The 26512-nt window shown below is 48.6% G+C and overlaps 1 protein-coding gene across 1 annotated transcript in view; it reads left to right on the top strand.

Moving 5' to 3' along the window:
* The window catches only part of ENAH (ENAH actin regulator), a 134171-nt gene that overhangs the window by 98417 nt on the left and 9242 nt on the right, over positions 1-26512 (top strand). Inside the window, 9 exon segments of the mRNA XM_042924516.1 lie at positions 1670-1754; positions 15838-16166; positions 17953-18069; positions 20004-20101; positions 20103-20309; positions 21210-21355; positions 21515-21572; positions 22304-22352; positions 24493-24559. Coding sequence (XP_042780450.1) covers positions 1670-1754; positions 15838-16166; positions 17953-18069; positions 20004-20101; positions 20103-20309; positions 21210-21355; positions 21515-21572; positions 22304-22352; positions 24493-24559 — 1156 coding nt within the window.

The raw sequence follows: 26512 nt of genomic DNA, 5'->3' as shown, positions 1-26512 counted from the left end.
AAAAAAATGCTTCCCCCAAATAGTTTCTATTTTCTCAAGTTTCCCCCCACCCTGATCTTCCGTTTCCTCCCTCCTTCTGCCAAAGAGATGAGACATCTTCTCCTCATAAAAGTATTAGACATTAGTGTATGGCTTAATGTGATAGTCTGTTTTTAACATCAGTATGTTCATTCCCAAGAGAAGGAAAGAATTCCAGCCTGGTTGCTAGACAAGTTTTATTTTTTGTTTATGCAGATTTAAGTGCGTGTTTAATTTAAAAAGCTTTTTGATTTTTTGTTGTTGCTGATGACACGGGGTTAATATATTTTAATACTTCCTTTATGTGGTTATCAAAATAGCAGACTGTTAGGAAATCTAATGAGATACATCACTGCAGTTGTCATGTAATTTGTCCTCCAAAAGACAAATTACATGATTAATCTAGAAATGGGGAAAGAGATGAGGAAAAAATTTAGTAGGTAAGTTTAGATCAAATCATCTGCTTTTCTACATTTGGGATCTACCAGTACTGTATTATTATATTGCCATGTCCTTCTAGTTGTGAGGGTCACTTCACTCTATGGCACACACTTGGTGCTCTTGTGCTGTTAACTTAGAGATACGAGCATTGGCATTAGTACACAGAAGTGTTTGTCTATCAACTCTTTCTTGGAGTAGTGGTCTACAGAACACTTTCACAATATCTGTTAGGGGCATTTGCTGACACACTAGATTTACTTGTTTACTGGATTCTTTTGTTTACTGGGTTAGAGTTCAAGATTGTTCTGTTTTAACCGTGGGCGTTGCATATTAGGTCCAGTGTTCATTTCTCTCATGATACATTTAATTTTTATATCCAGTGACATTAAAATGTCCCATATTTAATGGCATTCTTTATAAGATGCTAAAAATGGGTCTGCATTGTACATGGTACGTGGGAATGAAGGGTCATTAGTTTCTCGTGACAGAGCCGTGTTGGTTTGAACGCAGGGTTTTTGGTTTTTGGTTTTTTTTTTGGGGGGGGGGGTTGTTTTTTACCCCAAATGAAAAGTTGTTAAGATTACCTCTGTTACATTAAAAATTCAGAGAAGTAGGCTAATTCTGTTTAGAAGTTTAGCAAATGTTTGTTTTCACCAGTGCTGGAAATGCCAAGCCAGTAAATAAGAATGGCAGCTTAAATTGGGCAAATTTGATAAATGCATTAGCATACTTCATCCTAGTAATAAGGTTCTCATGCTCTCTCTCTCCTGTTTTTCATTTCCAGTGTTCTATTTAGGTGAGTTTTTGAATTCTGATTTTTTTCATTTAAGTTCTCCCTCCCCACTTCATGAATAAGTACCCTGAAGAGAATGTCTCATTGTCCTAGAAAATGCCAAGCTCAGGCGCCTATTCAGATGCTCATTGAACACTTGTTTTCCTCAAGCTCTTCATATGTAAATGTTTATTTTCCTTTATTGTTGATGTTTTCCATTTGTTTCAAGTAAGCCTTCTGGGGATGATGGCAGTATTATGTCGCAGTCTTTCATTTGCTGTGTGTTATGTAAAGCTTATATTTTATTTTGCTAAACAAAAAAGAAGATACATTTGTAAATATGTGATGGTTTTATGTTATTCTTCTCATGATTTTATCTCCTCTGTCCAGCTAGCTATAAAGATAATGTTCATCTATAATGTTTTCCTCCCTTTTTAGGGCCAACATTGCCTAGACAAAATTCACAGCTACCTGCCCAAGTTCAAAATGGCCCATCACAAGAAGAATTGGAAATTCAAAGAAGGTAAATTTAAAAGTTGTTATTTGCAGTTTTTCTTTCTACTGCGGAAGGCCCACGAGCATCCTGGTATATAGGAAGTAGATTGTGTCTTGTCAGCCATTTAAAAGTCACTTAGCAGCATACAAAATGACTTTCACTTCACGGAGTCTTATTTTTATAGTGCTTACAGATTGATCTATGGTCATTCTGGCTTTCACATAACTAATTTAACTAGAAAGTTGGCGTCGTGTTGGCTGTTTGGATAAGTCTCTGATCTTGAGATACTACCATAGAGCTTAGTAATGGATACAGACTCACTCTGTTCATGATTGAATCGCTGGTTCAGTGAGATCAATAGTAATCATCTCGTTGCTTCAATGCCCTTTATAAAGAAATAGATTTGAAATTGTAACACAGCCTCAATTAGGTATAGTTTTTTTTTTTCTGAATTAGCAGAGTTTCTGAACTGTAAGCTACCAAACTTGTAACAAAAGAGTTTTCTATACATTCAGCAACTAAAACTGAATTAGTTAAACCAGGTGTTCCATTTTATTTTATTTTATCTTTTATTTATTTTGAGAGAGAGAGTAGGAGAGAGTGTGATCAAGGGGTGGGGGGGAGAGAGAGAGAGAGAATGAATATGAATCCCAAGCAGGCTCCACGCTGTCAGTGCAGAGCCTGACTCGGGTCTCCATCTCACAAACCTTGAGATCATGACCTGAGTCGAAATCAAGAGTTGGATGCTTAACTAACTGAGCCATCCAGGTTCTCCCAGGCCTTCCACTTTAAATTTTTTTTTTTTAACGTTTATTTATTTTTCAGACAGAGAGAGACACAGCATGAACGGGGGAGGGGCAGAGAGAGGGAAACACAGAATCGGAAGCAGGCTCCAGGCTCTGAGCCGTCAGCCCAGAGCCCGATGCGGGGCTCGAACCCGCGGACCGCGAGATCGTGACCTGAGCCGAAGTCGGACGCTTAACCGACTGAGCCACCCAGGCGCCCCAGGCCTTCCACTTTAAACAAATGAAAACTTTTTGGAGATGTTGACATTGCCTTTTTTTGTTTGTTTGTTTAATGTCTATTTACTTTTGAGAGACAGAGCATGAGCAGGGGAGGAGCAGAGAGAGAGGGAGACACAAAATCCTAGACAGGTCCCAGGCTCGAGCTGTCTGTCAGCACAGAGCCTGACGCAGGGCTCAAACCCACAAACCATGATGAGATCATGACCTGAGCCGAAGTCAGACGCCCACCCAACTGAGCCACTCAGGCACCCCTGTTATTTTTAATCACTAGTAGGTCACTTGTTTATTACAGAGAGCTGATAATCGTCCTACAGATGGATTCTTCCAGTTGACAAACATTTGCTCCATGGCAAGCTAGAGTTTCTTCCTGTGACCTTTGATTTGGATCCACATTTGAAACACTCTTCATATTCTTCATGTTGTCTTGATATGTGTGTCATGTTCCTCTGAAAGACAGACAGACGGGGATCTTTCACCACGTTCTGTGTGTAAATGCGTGGCCCTTGGGGAAGGCCCTTCCGAAATGAATTTTGTTTTCATCACAGCCTCTCTGGTTGAATCCCTCTCTATTTGGTTGAAAATCTGTCTCTTTTGAGTGATGCTGTAACAGAAATAAAACTTAAGTTTTTGTAGAAATAAGGAAGGTTTAAAAGTTCTGTATTGAGTGTTTTAAACATTCCAAAATAATTTCAAGAGTTAGAAATTGTAATGATACTGTTGCCCATCCCCCCCCCCCATACACACGGAAAAATAATTAATAAAAAAATGATTGTAGTATTATCAGGAGTAACCCTTTTGTAGAAAGCCAGGAAGAACCAGGAGAGAACCCAAATGTAACAGATAATTTTTCACGTTGTGGAGCAGACAAGCATGTGGCCCTGGGGACAGGTGCTGGGCGAGGACAGCACAGAATAGAGACCGGAGCCGCGGAGGATGCTGCCGGCTGGTTAAGGGTCTCTGAAGGGCCGTCCGCTACATGGAGGGCTGTCCACGACTTGCAGCTCGAGGCTGTACTGGAAATGAGTATTGAGCGAATTTTTTACTGATTGCTGTGAAAACGCTGTGTGTATCTGTCCCATCTGGGTGTTAGCCCTGAAGCGCTCAGCCGGACTTGAGGCTTTTCTGCTTGTATGTGGGAAGATACGTCAGGATTTGAAATTGGACGTTGTTTATATTACTTGTTTAGTTGAAGACTTGAAATCGTCCAAAAAATTGATGTAAGTTTTTAAATTATTTTCTGTCCATAGTCACACACAGACTTTCTTCTTTTTTTTTCTTTTTTAATTAAAAAAAAAAAAAAAACAATGTTTATGTCCGCACACAATGTAGGGCTTGAGCTCATAACCCCGAGATCAAGAGTCGCACTTCCCACCCAACTGAGCCAGCCCGGCGCCCCTCTTCTTTCTCTTGGATAAACCTTCCATTGGACACCACTTTCTTTCTCCTGGTGTTCATTTTTATCTCTGTTCCTTCCCTTTGCTCTCCTCTACCCGCTTCCATTTTTATCTGGTGAAATCTGTTGGTGTCTGCTCCGATCTCCTGGAAATGCTGCTTCCATCATCATTGGCTTGTTTCTGGTTTAGATTTCTTCTCCTGGTGCACAGCCTGCCTCTGCTTTCTTCCTTTTGGTACTGTAGTCTCTGTTCATCGCGGACTGCTCTCCCTTCCGTTTCTTCCGCAAGGGCGTGCGCTTAGCTGTCTCTGGGTTTTTTCCGCACGTGGTATACCTTCAAAAAACTGAGGATTCCGTGGGATATTGTAGTTTTCTCTTAACTGTCTTCTGCTGACGGCTCCCACGTTTACAGCCGTGATCTGCACCTGAGATCCATATTTCCAGTGAAATGGAATCCACGTGTCCTTTTGAGAATTTGGTGCCAGCAGTGGACTCCTGCCCTCTTCCACCCAGCCCTACATCCTTCTTAAATGCGCGTACACGTGCTCTTCTGTGCAACACCCGCATGGCATTTCGGAGGGTCACAGACCCTTCGGTTCCAACGAGTGGTCCTCAGTGAGCTGCTGCGGAACGCATGCGTTTGGGTATCCCGCTAATACCTCAGGGCGCGCACACTTCCTTCTCTTCGTATTTCACCCGGACTTTCTGCTTTAGGAAGTCTGTAATTATCTTCATTCACAGGCTCTGTTCCGGCATACCCTGTCACTTCTGTCTCGGAAAGCCTGACAGATTGTCTCTTCGGACATTCTCGTCACCGAGAGCTTTTCTGGCGTGTGTTCCCTTACGCACTGCCATCGTTTTCTAGTTGGTTTTCCTGCCTTTAACCTAGCTCCCTTTCAGTTTTTCCCACTTGCTTACTGTCAGATTAATTCTTTTTTAAGTCGTGTGTTCATGGTAGAATCCCAGGTAGTGCCGGAGGGTCGGAGATGGGGGAGCGTGTGGCCTTCCCTTCGTGTTAATCTCCAGACTCAATCCCTCCTAACCGTTTCTGCTTTTAGTATTTTGGATGGCTTCTTCCATAGCGCGAGATTATATGTTTCTATTTCTGTCTCCTGATTAGTCGAGTGATGGCTAGTGGCGGCTGACTCTACTAGGAAACCCGAATTCTTCATGTCCCTGCCCGTTACCAGTGGCCACTATTTGTAGTCCTGCTGTCGGTTTCTCTTTCAAATTGAACCTGTGTCTCTTCACTGCTCCCTCTGCGAGGGGGGCTCAGTGGTCCTGCCGTCCCGCTCCGCCCCCTGGGTGTGCTGTCTTGTCCGTGTGTTTGCAGGGGAGCCCCCCACCCCCTACCCCACTCTGGGGTCCCTTTAAACCTCATTCACCAGGGTAGTTGGAGTCCTCACGAATATGTGACTAGCTAAAGTTTTTGAGTTTTGTGGTTTCTTTCTCCCTCATTTCTTTCTTTAACCTCAATATTTAATAGACCTTTTCCATTTGAAGACTTAATAAGCACATCTCTTAATTTTTTTTTTAAATTTATTTTTTTAACATGTCTTCTCTGTTTTCTCTGTTGACTTTTTTGGGAACTCCTACATGTCAGATGCTGGCCTCCAGGGTTGTTGCTTCAGTATACTTCTATTTTTTCATTTTCTGCTTTTTTCTTTTTGTTCTGTATCATTGGTAATATTTTTAGCCACATATCCTAGACCAGCACTATTTAGTAGAAATACAGCATGGCCCATGTATGTAATTTTTAGTGGCCATATTAGCAAATGTAAAAAAGAAACCTGTGACCTTAATTTTAATGATATATCGTGTTTAACCCAGTTTATCTAAAATCTTATCCCTCCAGGGGTGCCTGGGTGGCTCAGTCGGTTGAGCATCCGACTTCAGCTCAGGTCATGATCTTGCGGTCTGTGAGTTTGAGCCCCACGTCGGGCTCTGTGCTGACAGCTCAGAGCCTGGATGGAGCCTGCTTGGGATTCTGTCTCCCCCTCTCTCTGCCCCTCCCCCACTTGTGCTCTGTCTCTCTCTCTCTCTCTCTCAAAACTAAATAAACATTAAAAAAATTTTTTTTAATATTATCATTCCAGCATAAAGTAAGTGTAGAAATTGTTATGGTGTTTTACATTCTCTTTTTCATACTGAGTCTTTAAAATTCGGAATGTATTTTACACTTACCACGCATTACTGTCCAGACAGGCCACATTGTACGCGCCCACAGGCCACACCCCTGGCTCACGGCCACCTAATCGGGTGGGACGGTGGTGGATCTCTATTGAAAGACCAGTCTTAATCTCCAAGAGAGCTTTTTCTGTTTTGTAATCATTCCCTTCTTAACAGCCTGTTCCAGACTCACGATTGTATCTTAAGTCTCTCATGTTCTCGTCCTTTCTGAGTCCTCTCCCTCCTGTAGAGCTGGGTTGTTTGTCTTGTGTACTCAATAGTCCTCCAATATCTGGTAATCTTGAGTGGTCCGCTTCTTTGTAAACGGATTCGATCGAATGGCATCCGTCCTCGGCTCGGGTTTCCCGTTGCATCATGGAGGCGACGTCTCTGCCGGACACGGCCTCCCTGAGAGCGAGGGCTGCCGGGGACGGGGGTCTGTGGAGGCGGGCAGAGCACACAGACTGGCAGGCTGCCCTTTCGGTAGGGAACAAGGGTGGGGGGCCGACCGGCCTCGGGACCCCACAGATGCCGACCGAGCTAGCCCTGGCTCCCCCAAAGCCGTGGCTCACCCCAGGCCGCGTGTCTGCTCAGAGGGCAGGCTGTGGTAAACGCCACTGCGTCTTGGGGAGCTTGGGGAGGAGAGCGTGGCGGTGCGGCTGCTCTGCAGACAGGGCGTGCGGTTATTCATCGGCCCGATCGTGGCCGCGTTGCCCGCTCCCGTCCTGTCCCCTGGCCTCGCGGGAGGCCTCTCCTGCCTCCTCTTCTCCCGTCTGCTTCAGCCTCGTTCGGCACGGATGCCGGCTGTGGTCGCCTCCGCTCCGCGGCGCGGCGAGGTTCCAGGCGCCGTCTGTTCCCCTGCTTACGACGGAGCGGGGCAGGGAGCGGGGCGGGGACGTACACAGCCTTACCCCAGTCAGACGGACCGTCGACCTCCTAGGCGAGCAGTGCCCCCGGAAGAGACCGAGTAGAGGGGGGCGTGTGGGCCAGAGGGGCAAGGGGACGCCGGCCGGGGCGGCTCTCACCGACGCGAGGGAGGGCGCCGGCCAGGTGGGTGTCTGGGTGAAGCGCGCTGCGTGCGGAGGGAGCGCCCCGGGCGGAGGCCTCGCGGTGCTCGTGCACGCGTGTGCACGTGGACGAAGAGGCCCCTGAGGCCGGGGCAGAGAGAACAAGTGCACAGGGAGAGCGGTCGGTGGGTTTGAAGCCCGCGGAGAGTCCTGTCACGCGGGACGCGGCGGGCGATCGCGGAGAATTGAGCTTTCGTTCTGAGCGAAGGAGGAACCGCTGAGTGGTCTTGATGGACGTGGGTCGGCTTGCCGTCTCGGCCGGCCGTCCGTCCGTCTGGCTGCGCCGCGGAGACTAGCCTAGAGGGGAGCGCGCACGCAGGCGGGCGCGCGGTCGGGACCGTCCGGCGGGAGGACTCGGCGGCCGTCGCGGTCAACTAGGCGGGCCCCGGGGGTGGCTTCCGCCGAGGGGGGGGTGGGCGTGGCGAGAAGGCGGAGTCTTGGGCTCCTTGGGGGCGGGGTGCCGGCGGGGAAGGGTCACGGCTTTTAACCCGAGCGGGTGGGGAGGGGAGGGCGAGTTGTCCCCGACCGGAGCCGCCGGGGACTGTGCGAGCGGAGGGGGTTTTGTTGGGAGACACCGGGCTGGGGGAGCTCTGAGGGCGCGCGGTTGGGACCTTCGCCGGACGTGCGCGGAAGGGCGCCGGGCAGGTGCTCGGCTGCACTGTCTACAGAGACGCGGGCGGGAGGTCGAGGCTTCCCGCCTTGCTGTTCCCGCCTCCGTAGACCTGACGATGGAGTTGGTCTGCCGCCGACCCCTCCGTGTTCCACTTTGTCGTGAGGTTGTGTGCGCACGGTCAGGGTTTTTCTGGAATTCCGGGAGGGGAGAGTTTGTTGACGTCTGCGGACCGGAATGAGTCCAGACGGTCCCGTGTGTCGCTTCCCCTCAGCGCTCCCGCGAGCCGTCCTCACGTCCGGCTTAGTTCTTTGGCCCGACGTCTGCGGGCGTCGGGGTCCGGGGCCCCGGCGGTGTCTCTGTGCCCCGGCGTCTCCTCCGTGCCTCGCTCGGCGGCCGCTCGTTGTCCGTAGACTCTCCTCCGGGTCTGTCGGTGGCTTGCTTTTCCGAACCCTTACGACTTACTCACACGCTCTTTTACCTTTTACCGTCGAGGGTCTGGTTTACAGAAGGGTCTCCTTCACAGCGAACATCGTAGGCTGCTTGAGAGTAGAGACCTGAATAAAGTTTCTAAGAAAAAGCCAGGAAGTTTCTGGTAGTGAATTCACGTATGTGTAGGTGTTAGGTGTAAGAGACAGAAAATGTGAGTGCATATGGTTCGGAGTAGAGTTAAATAAGATAAGACACGCTGTTTTCATGCTCCTTAGGCTTCTGTCTGTGCCGCTTGGGAGATGGCTTTGAGCCAGGCCTTGAATGGGGCCTGGTGGAGCATTGGAGGCAGGAAGAGCAGAGGGTAAGGGCAGGGGCGGGCAGGGGGCCCTACTCCCCTCCCGCCTTAGACCAGTGGGTCGAGTCCAGCTTGCCAAGTGCTTTGTATGCCATGCTAAGAAACTGCTTTTTACTTATTTATTTATTTTTGAGAGAGAGCGAGCGAGAGTGTGTGCTCGCATGCTTTGGGGGGCTGGGGGGAGCAGAGAGAGGGAGAGAGAGAATCAGCACAGAACCCGACGTGGAGCTCAATCCCACGAGCTATGAGATCATGACCAGATCAAGAGTCAGACGCTCAACTGACTGAGCCACCTAGGTGCCCCAGAAATTGCTTTTTAGTAGTCTTGTCTTGAATTTGTCGTATAATAAAAAGGCACCTTGCTTTTTAACACTTAAGTATTTTCCCATAACGAGAAAGGTATACACCATTTTCCTTTGGCCTGCATCCCTTAATCTATCTTTGCTGGGGGGTTAGATCTACTGGGAAGAAGATACTTTGTAGCGGACCCTTAGTATTTGGTCCTTGCCTCAGCCAGCCGGGCTCCTGTGTTCTGTGGCCTGAAGACAGATGACAACAGACAGAACAAACTGAAGCTGGAGGAAATAGGTGTAATACAGGGAGCAGAAGAAAACCTGAAAATACACTGTAACAGCTTTGGAAAACTAGGAGAATATATTTCACTCCTAAAGCAGAAACCCTAGTTATTTAAAAAATAATCATTCAGAGAGTAAGGAAATGTACTTAGACATTAAAAAAATAGGAGTTTTGAAAAATAAATTACCCTAGGAATAGTTATAATAAAAGATAAGGGACAGTAAACGAGAAAGAAAACAAAATAAGATCAGATTAGGAGGCCCGATATCCAAATAATGGGAGCTTTAAGGGAGCAAAGAACGAAAAGCGTGAGGAAACAGAATCTGCAAATAAATGACAGGAGAAAGTTTCCTGGACCTCAGTGATGTGGTCGTGTGGGTCAGAGCGCTGCAGACCTTTTCCGAGTAGGGCCAGGTGGTAAATGTTTTAGCCAGAGAGTGGCCACGAGGCTTCTGTGGCAGTGGTTCGCCTCTTTGCAGTTTGCTGGGGACAGCAGGGGCAAGCGGGAGTGGCCGGCTTTGGGCCCTGGGTTCTCACTTGCGGGGCCCCAGGTCTGGATGGACACGACTCGCCAGTGTCCGGCCCAGTAAGTGAGAAAAACAGACCCACCGACAGGGCCTGTCACTGGAGTTGTAGACTGCGAGAGTAGAGCTTGGGGTGGGCGGGAGGGCTTCAAATCCTGAGAGGTTGTTTCCAAACTTCTTCTCTGTACGACTTCCCAGGAAGCTACTGGAAGGGGTGTTCTGTTAAAATGAGAGAATTGGGGCGCCTGCCTGGCTCAGTTGGTTAAGCATCCAACTTGGGCTCAGGTCTCGATTTCATGGTTCGTGAGTTCGAGTGCGGAGTCCGCTTCAGATCCTCTGTCTCCCTCTCTCTCTGCCCCACCCCTTCTCACGCATGCTCTCTCTCGAAAATAAACATTTAAAAATAAAGTGAGAGAATAAACCATTCAGGAATGAGGTCATGGCCCCACCAGGAAACAAGGCACCCATCTTGGGATGAGATTAGGGAGTTCCCAGCGTCACTGAAGGTGAAAGCCAGACCTCGGGGCCCGTCCGATGGGCCAGGGATCTGAGGTGCTTCCTGGGAAAAGCAAGAATGAGGGAACACGAAATAGAGCGGATCACCTGATGCGCCGGGTCATGTCGAGAGGGTTTACGGTTCCGGTTGGAGAGTTGGGGGTGAAGTAGGGATAGCGTAAAGAAAAGAACCAGATGGGGAGGAGACGGTGACTTTTGACACCAGAACAAGGAAGAAATTGCTGGGAAGAGCAGATGTGATTGGCCGTGAATATTGGGATCCAAAGTGGTGTCGTGATTTTATCGGAAGAGTGAGGAAGGTGAGGTTCTGTGGCGGAGGGGGGCAGGAGGTGGCTCACCTGTGAAGGAGAAAGCGGGTACCGTGCGACTGAACAGCTGAGAACTGGGGGAGCTCAGGAAACCACCGTATGTGGGAACCTGGCATCAGCGCCAGATCGAAAGGCTCTGCTTCTGGAGAGCGAGATCGGAAGCTGTGTTTTGTTACACGCTCTGTGACACGACTTGACTGTTAAGGTGTGTGTGCATTTTACAGGTTTAATCTTTCTGTCTTAATGAGCGTGAATTCGAGTTGATGAAACAGATGTTTACTCCAGGTGTTGTCTTAGTGAGTCCAGTACCTTGACTCTGGTAACGTGATGGTAGTTACTGGTTAGTTCTCTACCCCTGTACGTATCGTTTGTTGACGTCAGTCTTTGGTTTCTACTCGTGTTAGTAATATCTGGCTTCTTTGACTGTGATGAAAACCGTATTTAAGAAACATGAGTCAGTCCTGTGTTCAGTCTCAACATAGGATGTAATTTAGTTAATGTCTATAAATAGCGAATGGGCACCACTACCTGAAAGATATAAAAGGGCCTGGTAGTCCCAGCACAGAGCAGGCCGGGAACCATGCGGTTGTACAGCCCCCCAGTCAGCCGGCCGGGGCCGGGTGGACCCAGAGTCGACCGCCTGCTGCTGTGAGTACGGGCCTGTGTCGGGGGCTCTGTAACTGAGACCTGCATCCTCTGCTTTCATCTTGTCCGTTTTGTATTTGCTTACTAATGAAGAAGTGGAATGACCCACGTGATGTGATCAGAAGATGTATGTAGTTTTATTTTCTGACAAGTGTCGGTAGCATCGTAGTGTTACTAGATGTTGTCAACTCAGACTTTAAATCATTCTCTATCTACCTAATAACACTCTTCATCATAGGTAAGGCTGTACGAAATGTGGTTTTAAATTTCATTATATTTTGCTCACTTTAAGAAAAATAGTCTTTGGGTCAACATAAACTAAATACGTGTCTGAATATATTTTTAAAAACCTATTACTCTCACTGTTGGCCAGTGCTTTGGGCATCTCTTGACATTTGGGGAGACTTCTTTCGAGGAAAGGGGTATTTGGGTGGTAGGAGGAACTATTTGTGATGTTTTTTAAATGCTCTTGGTGGCTGTGATATTGGTCCTTTGCACTGTAATTGTTTCTGGAAAAAGGTACATTTTCTCAGAAACTTTCAAATTATGGTAAAATGCATATCCTAACTTAAGAGAAAAATCAGTCTGGCAGAATTTGTGCGTACTTCAGGGTTAGAGCCCATGTACTTTGGAGAGGTCCTCAGATGGTTCTAGCAAAGAGTGAAGAAACCGTGCAGCACAGCTCTAGGAGGAGGCGTCCCCTGCATTTCCTGTATGAGAGTCGGGAGTGGTGTTTCTGGGAAAAGCAGAGATTATAAATTTGGAAACTGCCCCCCAAAAAGATAATACAAACGTCCTGCTTTAGAGATCAAAACGTGTGAATGTCACGTTTGTACACCATCCCGTTTAGGTGAGAATTATTCACACTACTAAAGATTTGTAAGCCTGAGAGTTTCTTGTTGACACACTACTTTGGGAAATATATTTAGACGCGCATCTTTTCGGGCTAGAAATGAGCGGGCTAGAAATGAGCCAGGGGCTTTTAACGCTTTCCGTCCTTCCTTCAAATCAAGAGACTATGCGGTCAGCGGAATCTTCTGCAGCTTGTGAACTGCCTCCTCCAGCCGTGTGTCTGTGATCGTGGGGAAGCCATCTGGCAATGTGCTCCTCTCCCACATCAGTAGATACTCTTGATCTTTGATAGGCTGAGAACCCTGGAATAAATATCATAACCTGTGGAGTAATCTTCTTAAGTCAGGATTCCCTGGCTGTAAATGCCATTATGCAGTAATCCTTCAGACCTGGCCTCTGCCTGTGACTTCAGCTTACTTTTAGTGATAAAAGCATTGTGTCGCCTGGAGAAGTGGCCATTAACTTGGAGGTAAAAACAAGCAAACAAACAATCAAAACCCAGAGAACTTGAATGAGAACTGCAGTGAGGGGCGCCCGGCTGGCTCAGTCTGTGGAGCATGCGACTCTTGATCTCAGGGTCATGAGTTCCAGCCCCACCGTGGGTGCAGAGATTACTTTAAATAAATAAATAAAAAGAAATGCAGTGTAGTTTTAGGATACTCTATGGTCTAGCTGTGAACAGTATTTACATTATTGTGTCAGTGACATAAACTCCAATCTCATTATTCTGCTGGGACTGTGCTTAGGGACCCCGGGTGTGGTGAGGGCCCCACAGGAGGCATCGGTAGGCAGTCTCTAAAGTGAAAACAGAAGGAACGTCCAAAAAGAGTTGGCATTAATGGTCTCTGGTGTTGGCGCCAGGGCTGGAAAGGTTGGAGCAGTGGTCTGTTGGTTTTGTTAGCAAGCTTCGTGCACCCACATTATTTGACGGGAGTAAAATGAAAGAGGTGGCACGGAAGCATACAGGGGGCCCAGTGACTTGGGTCTTTCGTCACAGATTTCTCCGTGAGCTTCCGTGCCCTGAGATACCTCCCCTCAGCTTCCGGATGCAGATGCGCTCTGGTTAGAATAACGTGGGCGTCTCTTCGCCTTTTGGACCAATAGGTTGTTTAGACGATTCTATTATAGCGTATGCCCTTATTTTTTGACACAGACCGTGTTTTAAGTTTAATGGTACATCCCAGCCAAGTTTATTTATTAGAAGGTATTACAAAAAGAACCGACTCTGTCTACCCAGTTTATTATTGAAAACATCCTTGTGAGTACACCGAATTTCTTGCCTTCACCCCTGCAGCGATATTGCTATCCTCCGTAACTTTGGCAGCTAGCGGTTGTCCAGCAAGCATAACAAAGTCAGTACTGTGCCCTAAAAATCTGATTTATTATGTTCCAGCCAGTATCTCCACCACTGCCTGTCCCGAGCACTGCCGTAGGTTTCTTCTGCTTCTCTCTTGCAATATTCTTTTTAAAAAAATATTTTTTTAGCATTTATTTTTGAGAGACAGAGCGTGAGTGGGGGAGGGACAGAGAAAGAGGGGGACACAGAGTCTGAAGCAGCTCCAGGTTCTGAGCTGTCAGCCGACCGAGCCCCCCAGGCACCCCGTCTCCTGCAATACTGTCAAGTCCGGTGACCTGTCCCAAGGGAGGCTTCGGGTTCTTCCGACAGAAGTGCGATTGGTTCACTTGTCAAGTGGGCTCTTTCCTTTTTTATAGTCAGTTTAGGAAACGGGGAGAGATTTCTGGAAGAATCTTAGTGGTTTATTACTAGTGCTGGGAGGAACAAAGATTAGCATACACCCTCTGTCATTTAGTTCTGCCTCTAATTGCAACCCAGCCAGTCCAAGGAAAGTCCTAATTTGAAATTTCCAAACAATTATTATTATAGCTCACATTTATTGAGTGTTCATATGCTTTCAGGCACTTTTTAAAGAGCTTTCGAGGCATTACTTCATTTAATCTTACCCACGGTGCTATGAGATTATTATGTAGAAGATGGGGCCGAGTATTTTTATTTGGGGAAAGTTAACTTTTATGGCAAGACTGTTGTTTAGGTCCAGGTGGGTACTTGGAGACCTTTGCTTGCTCTGTTATATGTATGTATGGAAGTTAAAAGCAAGCTATATGTTTCACAGCCACATACATTGGGCCTCTGTAGGTTTTAATATAATCACAGCGATTCCACAGCCAGTATTTGAAGTCCTAGCATGAAAGAAGGGGATTTTTAATTTAATTGCGTAAATAGTAATTTAATTGCATAAATACTGAGACATTCCATACACTCTTAGACAAGGAGGTTAAAAGACATGAATGTTTTCCATCGATCTTCAAAGTTCAGAAAGTGTTAATAGGACTGAGAAGGGTAGGTCTCGGCAGAAGGGGTAGATTTAACAAAGTGATTCTAAAACTTAGCCAGAGAAAGCGAAGTATCTGAGAATCCTCTAGAAAAACTCAAAAGGAAGAGGAATAAGGATGGATGCACCCTACTAGATAATTTCTTTCAGACGTCCAGGCATACTGGTGCCACTCTAGACAAACATCCACGAACCAAATGTTGTGGAATTTCAGAAACAGTCAACACACAGAAAGGTGGCATCTTCTGCCAGTAAAGGTACAGTGATGTGGCTCACTACTGCGTGCCCAAACCCGAGATGAATTTCATATGAGCTAAGGATTTTGTTGTAGAAACGTGTAATTCCATAATCTTGTGGGAAGGGGCTAAGAGGGATGTCAGAGGCAGAGCACATGAAGGAATCCCGCCACTAGACTCTCTATGTAAAAGTTAAAAGCCGTATTACAACTTTAACAAATCTAACATATTACAGTTTTAAATGACACTTTAAAAATCAAAGGCAGTTAAAAAGCCGTAATAAAAGTTCAAAATACATACGACCAACATCTGTGACGATAGGTTGTTAGCTTTAATAGAGAAAAGAGCTCTACAAATGAGGATGGAATGTTAACTGTCCGGGGAGAAAACCCATCAAAGGACGCACGCAGCTGTGTCCCAGTAGGCTGCAGGGGCCAGGAGGCCAGCTGTCGCGTGACTGACAGCAAGTGCATTAGCAGCAGTTAAAGACCCCAGTGGTGAAAGGAGGTTCTCTCTATCCTTGGGCTGCTGGGAAGCCCAGCCACTAATCCTGAACAGTTTGGAGCCATGTATCCAGAATCTTAAGATGTGTGTACCTTTTCTCCTAGCAAATCTGCCGGTAGCGATCCTTCGGAAGCAGTAGGGAAACGGCTTAAAAATAAATGGGGCAAACTTGGGCGAGCTGTTGTCGTGGCTCGCCGGCCGTTGTATTTCTAAAATGATGACGTATTAACTTGTGAACATTCGAAATAGTGACTTGGTCACTACGGTGGTACGCTCAGTTACTTGGAAAATTCATTTCTTTGTGGCACTTCCCTCATGAACAGTGCACACTAAAGTGAGCCGTTAGTGTCGTGTGCTACTAGTGACCCTGCTAAGTTACTCTCCTCTCCGTGAGGCTGGGAAGTGGTGCGGGCCGCCGTGGACGGCAGGCTCCGCTCGCTTCGCCTGTGCCTCGGAAGGGAGGCGCACGCGGGCTCGTCGCGAGTAGGCGTCTAAGGACGGCGGCCGTCGCCGCGCGGCTCTGATGGCTTTGGTCTCGGAATTCCAGGCAGCTGCAAGAACAGCAGCGGCAGAAGGAGCTGGAGCGCGAGCGCGTGGAGCGCGAGCGCGTGGAGCGCGCGGAGCGGGAGCGGCTGGAGCAGGAGCAGCTGGAGCGCGAGCGGCTGGAGCGGGAGCGCGAGCGGCAGGACCGGCTGGAGCGCGAGCGGCTGGAGCGGCTCGACCGCGAGAGGGAGCAGCGGGAGCAGCGCGAGCGGCAGGAGCAGCGGGAGCGCGAGCGCGAGCGGGAGCGGGAGCAGCGCGAGCGGCAGGAGCAGCTGGAGCGGCAGGAGCAGCTGGAGTGGGAGCGCGAGCGGGAGCGCCGGCTGTCGGCCGCCGGTAAGAAGCGCGCGCCGTGCTCCGTGCGGGTGCATGTGCGGGCGGGGGCGGGCGGGGGGCGTGGGGGGCGGGCAGCAAGTGGGACACCGAGAAGCGGGCCGCACTTGTTGCTCTGCCGCCTCCTTCCCCCTCGCGGTGTTACTGCACTTAGCGCCGGGGGCTTGAGAAAGTCGGAAACGTGCGGCCCGGCTTTCCAAGTCTTCTCACTCCCTGTAAATTGGCTGTAAAGTGCGTGTTTTTGTGGGAAGTGTTTACTTTGGATGAACTTAGAACACAGCCCCCCCCCCCCCCCCCGCCCTTTGAGGTTGCTTAAATTGTCCTGACTCCTGTCCCGTTCAAGAACTTTGTTTGATTGTGCTCGAAAGTGCTTGAAGGAGGAATTCAGAATAGTAGGCGAAAAGTACCCTCTCTAAAACTGACTGGCTTGCATGTATTCTAGTACTGCAAAAAATTAGTGAAAATTTCTAAATCGGATGGAATTTATCGAAAGATGTAAGCGTTAAAAAGCACAGTTTGAGACGTTCATTAAAATTGACATTTACTGTCCTAGGATCTCAGAATTATTTTCCTATTCCATATGGCCTGTATCCAAGGTCTCAGTGTGGTTGATGGGTTGTCGTTTGAGCTAATTTACTTGTTCTTAACTGCCTCGTTATTTTCTGGGGTTGTAGCCAACCAAAGAAACAAAACTTATCCACAGATAAGCAGGAACGAGGGGCCCCTAGCCCTCTGTGAAACTTTTTGCCAGTTTCGCTATTTGTTCGTAAAACAACAAGCAGACTTACTCTTCTGTTTGTGGTCCTACTCACGTAACTTGAATGTCCTTTTAGTGGACCGAATAATGAGACTTGAGATAGAATCTTCTTCTTGCCAAAGACGAGCTAAGTGAGCAATGTCGTGTGTCAGTACGCCCGCCAGACGGAAAGCGAGCCCGTGTCCTCCTCCCCTGGGTCTCGGGATGCATGGACGAGTGAGCGCGTTCTCGGGGACTAACCGCGGTCTGCGTGCGTGCACTGTGTCCCGAGTGCTGGTTTTGTGGCTTCACTAGCTCCCTTTTTCTCTCTCCTTTTTTATCCCGTCTCTGCTGCCGCTCCCCACCTTCCCGCAGCTCCGCCCTCCGACAGCTCCCCGTATAGCGCGCCGCTGCCCGAGTATGCCGGCTGCCAGCCTCCTGCGGCACCTCCTCCATCCTATGCTAAAGTCATCGCAGCTCCAGGGTCAGACGCCAGTCCTGACTATGCTGTGGTGACCGCTTTGCCACCTACTTGCACGCCCCCCACACCGCCTCTTCGGCACCCGGCGACACGTTTTGCAGCATCTGTAGGCTCAGCCTTCCACCCCGTTCTTCCCCATTACGCTACGGTTCCTCGTCCTCTGAACAAAAACTCTCGGCCTTCTTCTCCCGTGAACACACCCTCTTCTCAGCCTCCGGCCGCGAAGCCCTGTGCCTGGTCTACTTGCGCTGTGTCGCCCCTCCCTCCATCTCCTCCGGTCATGATTAGCAGCCCCCCCGGCAAAGCGACCGGTCCGAGGCCTGTCCTCCCTGTCTGTGTTTCTTCTCCTGTGCCCCCACTGCCTCCGTCACCGACAGCACCCAACGGGCCGCTTGACTCTGTCACGTGTCCGGTGTCTCCGCCGCCTACCTCAGGGCCAGCAGCGCCGCCGCCGCCGCCGCCTTCCCTCGCACCGCGCTCACACTGTGGACCTCAAGCCTCTCCTCCTCCAAGCACCCCCATTGCCTCAGCTCCCTCCTCCAAGCCTAGTGTTCTCCCTTCTCCCTCTGCAGCTGCCCCTGCGCCTGCCCCTGCGGAGACTCCTCTAAACTCTGTGCTGGGGGACTCCTCTGCTTCTGAGCCAGGCTCGCAGGCAGCCTCTCAGCCGGCCGAGACTCCAGCCCAACAGGGTAAGGCTTCCGTCGTTGCCGCTGACGGCTCGTCCCTCGAAAGGTGGCGCGCCAGCGGCCGTCACTGCCTGGAAGGACGGGGAGGGTGGTGTCTCCAGGCGGACGGCCTCCCGTCACCGTGCCACGCGGTCTGTAGTTTGAACAAGTGGCCGACGAGGGAGGTGGTCTTCTGCTGGATCGGTTGCATTCGGAGGATCCATATGAGGAATTCCCACAGCAATTGGGACTTGGGTGTCTCCCACAGGATCGCGGGGCGGGGGGGGGGGGGGGTCCGGTATCTGGTGGCCCCCACGACACAGCTCTTTTCAATTTCACTAGGAAGACGTTACTTACACGTTTGTCTGCACAGTGACTATATGATCTCCCTTGTCTCCCTTTAATCTGTGGGAAATTTGGAGGACAGACTTGGTGCCCAGCTGTAGGCATTAAGCGTATCATCCTAGAGTCTGCCGCGGCACAGTTCCGGGCGTGGGCCCTGTCTCATTTGGGCTTCCCACGTTGGACTCGAGGGGGTAGGTGCGCCCTGAATCCTGCGGGGCAGCCTGACTTGGCACAAGGGGTGGGAGGAACGGCAGGCTTGCCGTATGCCCCAGCGGATTCCGCGCTCCCGAGTGAAGGGCGGTGGTGGGCCGAAGGGGTGGTGGGAAGGGAATACGCATCCTCCCCCGTTATCCCTCCCGCCCCTCCCCTTGCCCAGCCGTGCTGTCACGGTCACGGGGGAGGGCGGGTGTGACCTTCTGAGGGTGGGTTATTTGCAAGTAGGGGAGGACCTGGGTCTGGAAGTAAAGACGATGCTCAGCAACTCTTTTTTTCAAAAAGAGGATTAGCAGGAAGTAAAGGAAGGAATAGGACAGATTTGTATTTGTAAAGAAACAGTGTTACAGTCTGGATTTAAATTAAACACCTCCTTCAAAAAATCTTGGTTCTTAAGTAATAAGACTTGTTACTGCTGTGTACATATTTTTTCTCGTTGACTTATCAAGTTGGCTTAAACACTGAGCCAGAATTCTAGTATGTGCAGATGTGTAACATGTGACCACAGTGCTGGACAGAGAGGCACAGTGAGCCTGACCTGACAGCCACCCCGCCCTGCCCTCGGGATCCACTGCCCGGGAAGAGAGGCGTCCCCTGCTCTGTGCTCTTCTAGGAGCCATTGGTGTTCTCAGCTTGTGTGAACCGCTCAGTCAGTGCTCAGTTAGCAGCTGCAGGAAATCCCCACCCGTTGTGCAAATAGCATTTTATTTGTCCTGAAACCCTCCAAGAGGGGAGTGCCTACTAGGTCGTTCTTCCGATACGAAAGAAGTTCGTGTTCACTCTCTCTGTGGTTTTACTAGATGTGGAGACATCTCTCTCTTCCCCTGTCTTCTAGACTAAAAAAACCTCTCTACTTCCAATTCCGGATCCTTTAATTACTTCTGGTTGTTTTGAGGTTGCGCTGTGTTCTAGTAGATTCCTTCATTTTGGTGATTCTGTGCACACCGGATTTAAGTGTGGAACGTGTGTAAGATACTGGAATGGGGACCCACGCCCTCTCATGGTCTCAGTCGGCACAGGCGGGGTCTCCACCACTGCAGACTTACCGTCTCAGCCTTTGGGGGTGCACGCAGACGACTTTGGGTCTGTTTCTTCAGGCCTTACTAACCGCCCTCACATACACTAGCTTGTTTTCGGGGACGCTGCCCCCGGCGCAGATTTTGCGAGCACTTATTTTATTTACCAAATCCCGGGAACACCCAAAAATCGAAAGTAAGAAGTCCTCTATTTTGGCTTTACATTTTAGTATCTTTTTCACCCTGATCCAGACTTTAACATTGTGCTAAGCGGAGCTCACGAACAATAGTGAGTGTTGGAGGCGGTGGCGTCCTGCACCGCTTCCCAAAGAGGGTACCGCGCGGCGCCCCGTTGACCGGCTGTCTAACGTCTCTCTCCTGCAGGCGGTGTCTTGGGACCACCCGCACCTCCGCCCCCACCGCCGCTCCCACCCGGCCCCGTCCCGGCCGCCGCAGCACCGCCCCCCCACCCGGGGCCGCCGCCCCCCCCCTCCGCTCCCCGCAGCGGGGCCGCCGCCCCCACCGCCCCCGCCCCCCCTTCCCAACCAGGTCCCCCCCCCTCCTCCGCCCCCTCCCGCGCCCCCACTCCCCGCATCTGGATTTTTTGCGGGATCAGTGTCTGAAGACAATCGCCCGTTGACTGGACTTGCCGCTGCGATTGCCGGAGCGAAACTGAGGAAAGTGTCCCGGGTAAATGCGTTTCCGTGTCCCCTTTTCTGTGTGTGTGTGTCCTGTCCTTTCTCAGCGACTCAAGTACCGAGTTTACCGTATTCTACTTTCGTGAACTTCATTGACTGAAAAATTTGAGATAATTTATACTTCAGAACAGTTGAGAGAGTGCAGTTTCTGTGAACCCATCGCCCAGACTCACCGCTTGCAGTATCTGCTTTGATGTTTCCGTGTGTTTGTGTTTCCTTCTGGGCGAACACAGTACTCTCCCCTTTTGTCAGACACGCCACTCCACAGTGTCCGTAAATCCTGCTTTGTAGGGACAGGGACATGCACCTGTGTGTCCACTGTAGAATGATCAGAGTCAGGAAGCTGGATCGATGGGCTGTTAACAATCTACAGACCTACTCAGATCGCATCTGGGGTCAGTGATGTCTTTTACGCCACTTTTCTAGCCCAAGATCCTGGAGTCCATCTGGTTGTAATGTCCCGAGTATGCTGTAATCTGTGTCAGCCCCTCAGTGTTTCTTACACGACGTTGCCGTTGCTGACGTCTGCAAAGCACTGATTTTGTGGCTCCTCCTTCAGTTTGGTTTCCCTGGTAGGTTTCCTCATTGTGTTATGCATTCTGGGGCAGGTTACACTTTTTTTTCCCCCCTCCCAAAGTGTATGTCCTTGTCAGTGTATCGAACAGGGAGACATGTCTTATCCCGTTATTTTCTATCCCGTTACTGTTGACGTTAACTTTGATGAAACTTCCACCGATTTATGTAAATCCACGCCATTCACTCCATAGGTTCTTAAAAAGATTTTACAAATAATACTTAGATGTTTGTATTGAAATTAAGTCTTCCTTCTGTTTTGAATGTAACGCTCAGGTCGTCTAACGTAGGGGCTCACTGTGTGTCTATTCTCATTAAGGTGGAGGACGCCTCTTTCCCGAGTGGAGGGAGCACCATCGGCGCGAACCCAGCCTTGTCCAAATCAGACACGGGTCGCGGGAACGGACCCCTCCCGTTAGGGGGCAGCGGGCTGATGGAGGAGATGAGCGCCCTGCTGGCCAGGAGGTAAGCGAGGAGTTACGTGAACGTGGTCACGATTGAGAGGGTCGTGTTCGTTTCATTCAGCTGTAATTGAGCCGGGCACAGTTCTTCCCCTCTGGAGAAGTAGTTGTTCTGCTAAAAGTTAGATGAATTTTTTAACAATCTGACTTACCCTCTTTCTAGGAGAAGAATTGCTGAAAAGGGATCAACGATAGACACCGAACAGAAAGAGGACAAACACGTGAGTTCATGAAGAGTCTGCCTGGCTGGGGCACGAGAGCCAGGGGAGCTCCTTCGGGAGACGGTGTCGGAGATTAGTTGGAATCTGTCACTGCTTCTTTCGTCCCTTCACGTACAACAGATGGCTTGTTTGGAGCCTCACGTATAAATGTTTACTAGCATTCTTCATAAGATGGGTTGAGTTTGTGGGGAAAGGACTGAATTCTAACCTGTAGAGTAAGTGCTGTACCTTAGATGAGAGAATGACCTTTCACTCGAGCTTTAAAATCTCTTAGGGTCTCAGTTACCTGCTGTTGAAAACGAAGGAATTAGACTGAGTCCTGGTTTTGAACTGTTTCCCCCATGGTTCTGGGCTGCGCCCCCTCCTCCCTCCCCATGTCATCCGGGCTTTATCTGCCCGGTGCACCGGTGTCTGAGCAGTACAGGTGTTCTCCCCTGCCGCCCCCCCCGAGTTTGGTGTTCCGTGCCATTACCCCGACCCGTCTGTGACATCTGGCTCTGTCTCGGCGGCTGGTGCCGCTCAGGGAGGGTGCTCGAGGACAGGACCCGGGGAGGGGAGTTGGGGCAGAGGAGGACAGTCTGTGCTGGAACGGAAGGGGCAGGAGGCTGACAAAAGACATGGCGGGCAGCGCACCAGTAGGACTGGAGGCGGAGGAGAGTGCGGCACTGAGTCTGTGCCCCGGGTTATTCTAGCAGATGTGGTGTGATTAATACGAGTTTCTGTATGTTTAGGAAGATTCCGAGCCCGTCACTTCTAAGGCCTCGTCGACAAGTACACCCGGTAAGTTTAGGAGATCTATTTCAACCTTTGAGAACCTTCTCAAAATACTAACGCCCCTCAATTAAAAATTCCCCTTTACCCATTTTGGACCAAGTACCTGCTTGGCCACGAAAATGTTAAAAGTGTTTCGTTCACGCTCAGAAGCAATGACTTGTTTTTCCTCTGCCTCTGTGATATTGGGAGATCCGTTAAAACCTGAAGATTTTTTCTGGTGATTCTTTCTTTGAAAATCATAATTTTTAACACATTCCGCGTGTACTACTGTTAATGATTTGAAGTTATTTGCTAAAGCAAGGAAATATACATAGATGAAAGGGAAGTATCTTTAATCATTGATTCTTAAAGGTAAAGATTAAGTGAGGGGCGCCTGGATGGCTCAGTTGGTTAAGCAGTCGACCTCGGCTCAGGTCACGATCTCACTGTTCGTGGGTTCAAGCCCCGCGTCGGACTCTGTGCTGACCGCTCAGAGCCTGGAACCTGCTTCCGGTTCTGTGTCTCCCTCTCTCTCTACCCCTCCTCTGCTCATGCTCCGTTTCTCTCTTTCTGTCTCTTTCTCTCTCAAAAATAAATAAACCTTAAAAACCATTATTGAAAAAAAAAGATTAAGTGAGCCTGTAGTTATTAGTACTAGCATCCATCTCAAAACGTTCTCAACTAGAGAGCATTGTCATTTTAATCATGCATTTGGGTGGTACTGATAAGGAAGTAAAGCTTCTAATTTGTAAGGTAAAGGAAAATCTCGTTAAAGTCTTCGAAAAGTGTTGTTGAATTCAGTGCAGCTTCTGACGTGGAGAAATCTTGGGTGGAGAGTATTTCATGCAGAATACAAATAAACCACCTGTCACTGCGGGCACTGCACGAGCGCGGTGTCCGTGCCTAGGATGTGAGGCTCTCGTGTTTTACGTGTCATTTCCTTGTGTTTGACCAAAAGACAAAGAGCTGGACTGTCTCTTCAGCTTTTTTATCTAATTTGGAATAAAGCAACATGAATAAATTTGATGATTTCAATGAATTACTATCTTGAATGACCCATAAGTAATCACTGTAGAGAAATGTCCACATTAATTCCTACTCGTTTTGATTTGGAGACTACCAGCGACCTCTAGAATTGCACTATTTAGAAATCCTAAAAAATTTCCATTTTTGTGATTGTAACCCATTCTCCAAAAAACCCAACATAGTCTCATATTCTCATTATTGAATGGTGACTATTTGGTACTTTGATAGCTATCTTGTAGTTAAGACTGTGACTTTGTGAATTGTTTTTCCTCTAAATAGGACTCAGATCACTTTGACATTGCCTTCCTTAAAAATCCTCTGTTTTGTGAACCACTTACTGTAATAACTTTATCTTTCTTCCATAAGCCAAAATTTGTATGTATGTTGTTACCAAGAGCACAGATTCTTCAGAGCTCCACTGTAAGTTAGGGTCCCAGAGCTGTTCACAAGGTGAAAAGAGCTATGAATCCTCCCACCCCCAATGAGAAGGGGTGGCCGACTGTACTTTTATACAAACGTGTTCATAGTTCATTTGCATGTTCCCTGAGGCGTATCCATAGACCGAGAAGCCAAGAACTCCTCATCCGATCGGGAGTCCTGCTCGTTAGACTTTTAGCCCCTGGCTTGCAGACATACAGTGTTTTACATTTCACAGTCTGCAGTTTTCCTAGGGGGGCTGGTCACACTTGCTTATTCATTTCTTCCTGTTTTAAGGTCTGAGGTTATACAAATTAGAATCCTTATAGATTTTACTGTTTTAAAAAAAATTTTTAATGTTTGCTTTTGAGAGCGAGAGAGAGACAGAGCACAAGCAAGGGGGTGGGCAGACAGAGAGGGAGACACAGGATCCGAAGCCAGGCTCCAGGCTCGGAGCTGTCAGCCCAGAGCCCACGTGAGGCTTGAACTCACGGACCATGAGATCATGACCTGAGCTGAAGTCAGACGCTCAGCAGACTGAGCCCCCCAGGCGCCCAGGATCCTTACAGATTTTAATTAAAGTTCAGAATTGAAATGAAAAATTTTTTATTTATCTGTATTACTGCCTAAACATGTATAGTGGCGTCTAGGATTTTGTTATTTGTTTCACGGTAACTCTGGGAGCACATAAGGTATTTAATGACTTATGTTCCGTATTTTTAAGAACCAGCAAGAAAACCTTGGGAAAGAGCGAATACAGTGAATGGCAGCAAGTCACCTGTCATCTCCAGGTACCTGTGTTCTCTAAGGTTCACATTTACACGTGGTTAGCGGCTACATTTCCGTTGTAGGAAAAATCAAATGGCGGATATGAGTGTGCAAAGGGGCAAATAAAACCTGTAATGCCTCTGCTCTTGGAAACCACTGAGCACCGTCTGTTCTTCCGAGTGATTGTCTGGACCCCACCGTATGCTTATTGTTAGCCAGTTGTCTGAAATTTTGAGATCGCTTTGGTCCTTCCGAATGGTTTTATTTTGAAGAATTCAAAACTACAGAAAAGTCGAGAGAAGGGCAGACACCCGTATGCCCATCGTCCAGACTCCCCAGTTCCTAGTTTTGCCACATTGGCTTTGAGCTCCTATTTACACACCCACGCTTGCTTCTCTGGAGTTCTGGAAAGCAGTTTGCAAATTTGCCTCATCCTGAGTCCTTCATCCTTCTGCATTTTCCCTGAGGAGCAGGCTGTCCTCCTGCGGAACCCTAGTACCGTTCTCGCTTGCAAGAAAGTTAACGTTGAACCATGATGTGATGTGACATAGTCACCTTTCCCCATGAGTCTCAGTGACATCCTTCATTTTGTAAATGTAAGTTTTGAAAGAAACTTCTATGTTTCAAGCTGAAAAGCAGCCGGAGAGAAATTTCATTTAGTGTTTAAGAAAGAGCAAAATAAAACCTGAAGTTCTGAATTTGTGAAGTAAAAAGATTGGTTTCTCTCTCGGTTGAAACTTTAATTATAGTCAACTTAGAAAAAGTGCCCAGAAACAAGATTGGTTAACCTTGTTTATCCCGGGCCACGAGGCGTGGTCTTCGCAAACAGCATTTCTTAGCTGGGCGTGTTTTGTTGTCATAACTGATTTGTATCACAGGTCTTGAACACAGATGAGACTTTCCCTTGATTTCTGAGACAGTTTAAAGGACTTCTGTTTTTGGTGTTTGTTTTTTGGTTTTTTTTTTTTCCAGAAAAAAGTATGTGTCTCGGGACCAAACAGCTTTTTGGCTTTTCTTTCTGGCCTTATTTGCCTTATTTTTGCCTCTTAAAAAGCAGACTTGACTCTAATGATAGAAACCTAAAAAGGGAAAAATACGAGGATAGACACCCCCCCCCCCCCCCCCCCCCCCCCCCCGCCCCTGATCTGTCCCATATCAGCCTGATCGTAAAATTGGGTGTGTTTCTCTGGGCTCTCTGTGCCGGCAGAGACGGGGCGGTGGCAGAATTACGTGAGTTCCGCCAAGAAACGGAGCCTTTTTCAATGTATAGAATCTTCTGGTTTCTCTGTGACTGAAAGATGAGTGTATCTGACTTTTGGAAAAAATGCAGGAATTGCTTTTGTGGCCATGTTTTCAGTAGAGTAGAAAGATTGGTGTTTATCAGATAACCTGATAGGGCCTTCGCCTTCCAGCGCGTCCCTGGTAGTTTGCATGGCTTTTCTTCACGAGCACGTCTTGAAGCTCAGTTTATCCGGTGCGTCCCAGAGACCAGAACGGTGGTGTCCTGTGTGTCTGTTGAAGGTTGAAGTGGGGCGGGCTAGAATTCCTTCTCTCCGCGTCTAGTCCTCGTCCCCACCTTAGTGACAAGGGTTCCCTGCTGCGCTTGCCTGAAGCTAATCCCAAGTCCACACCGGAAGGGGTATCTCGGGAGGGACCTGGGAGAGTTCTCCAAACACAGGAGGTTCCTCGAGGTGTTTGGGTTCATTGAAAAAATACTCTTTGAGGGGCGCCTGGGGGACTCAGTCGGTTAAGCGTCCGACTTCAGCTTAGGTCATGATCTCACAGTTTGTAAGTTCGAGCCCCCAGTCAGACTCTCTGTCCTTCCCCAGCTCGTTTTCTCTCTCTCTCAAAAATAAATAAACATTAAAACAAGTTTAAAAAGAATTCCTTGAAAGTTTTCAGATCTCTAAAGGAAGTTAAGGAAGTGTTCTGAAAATCACGTTAAGAAAAGGAGTTTTCTGTTGAGTCACCAAACA

This window comes from Panthera leo, chromosome F3 (genome assembly GCF_018350215.1).
Source record: "Panthera leo isolate Ple1 chromosome F3, P.leo_Ple1_pat1.1, whole genome shotgun sequence".
Taxonomy (NCBI): domain Eukaryota; kingdom Metazoa; phylum Chordata; class Mammalia; order Carnivora; family Felidae; genus Panthera; species Panthera leo.
This window is presented reverse-complemented; position numbering and strand designations above follow the sequence as displayed.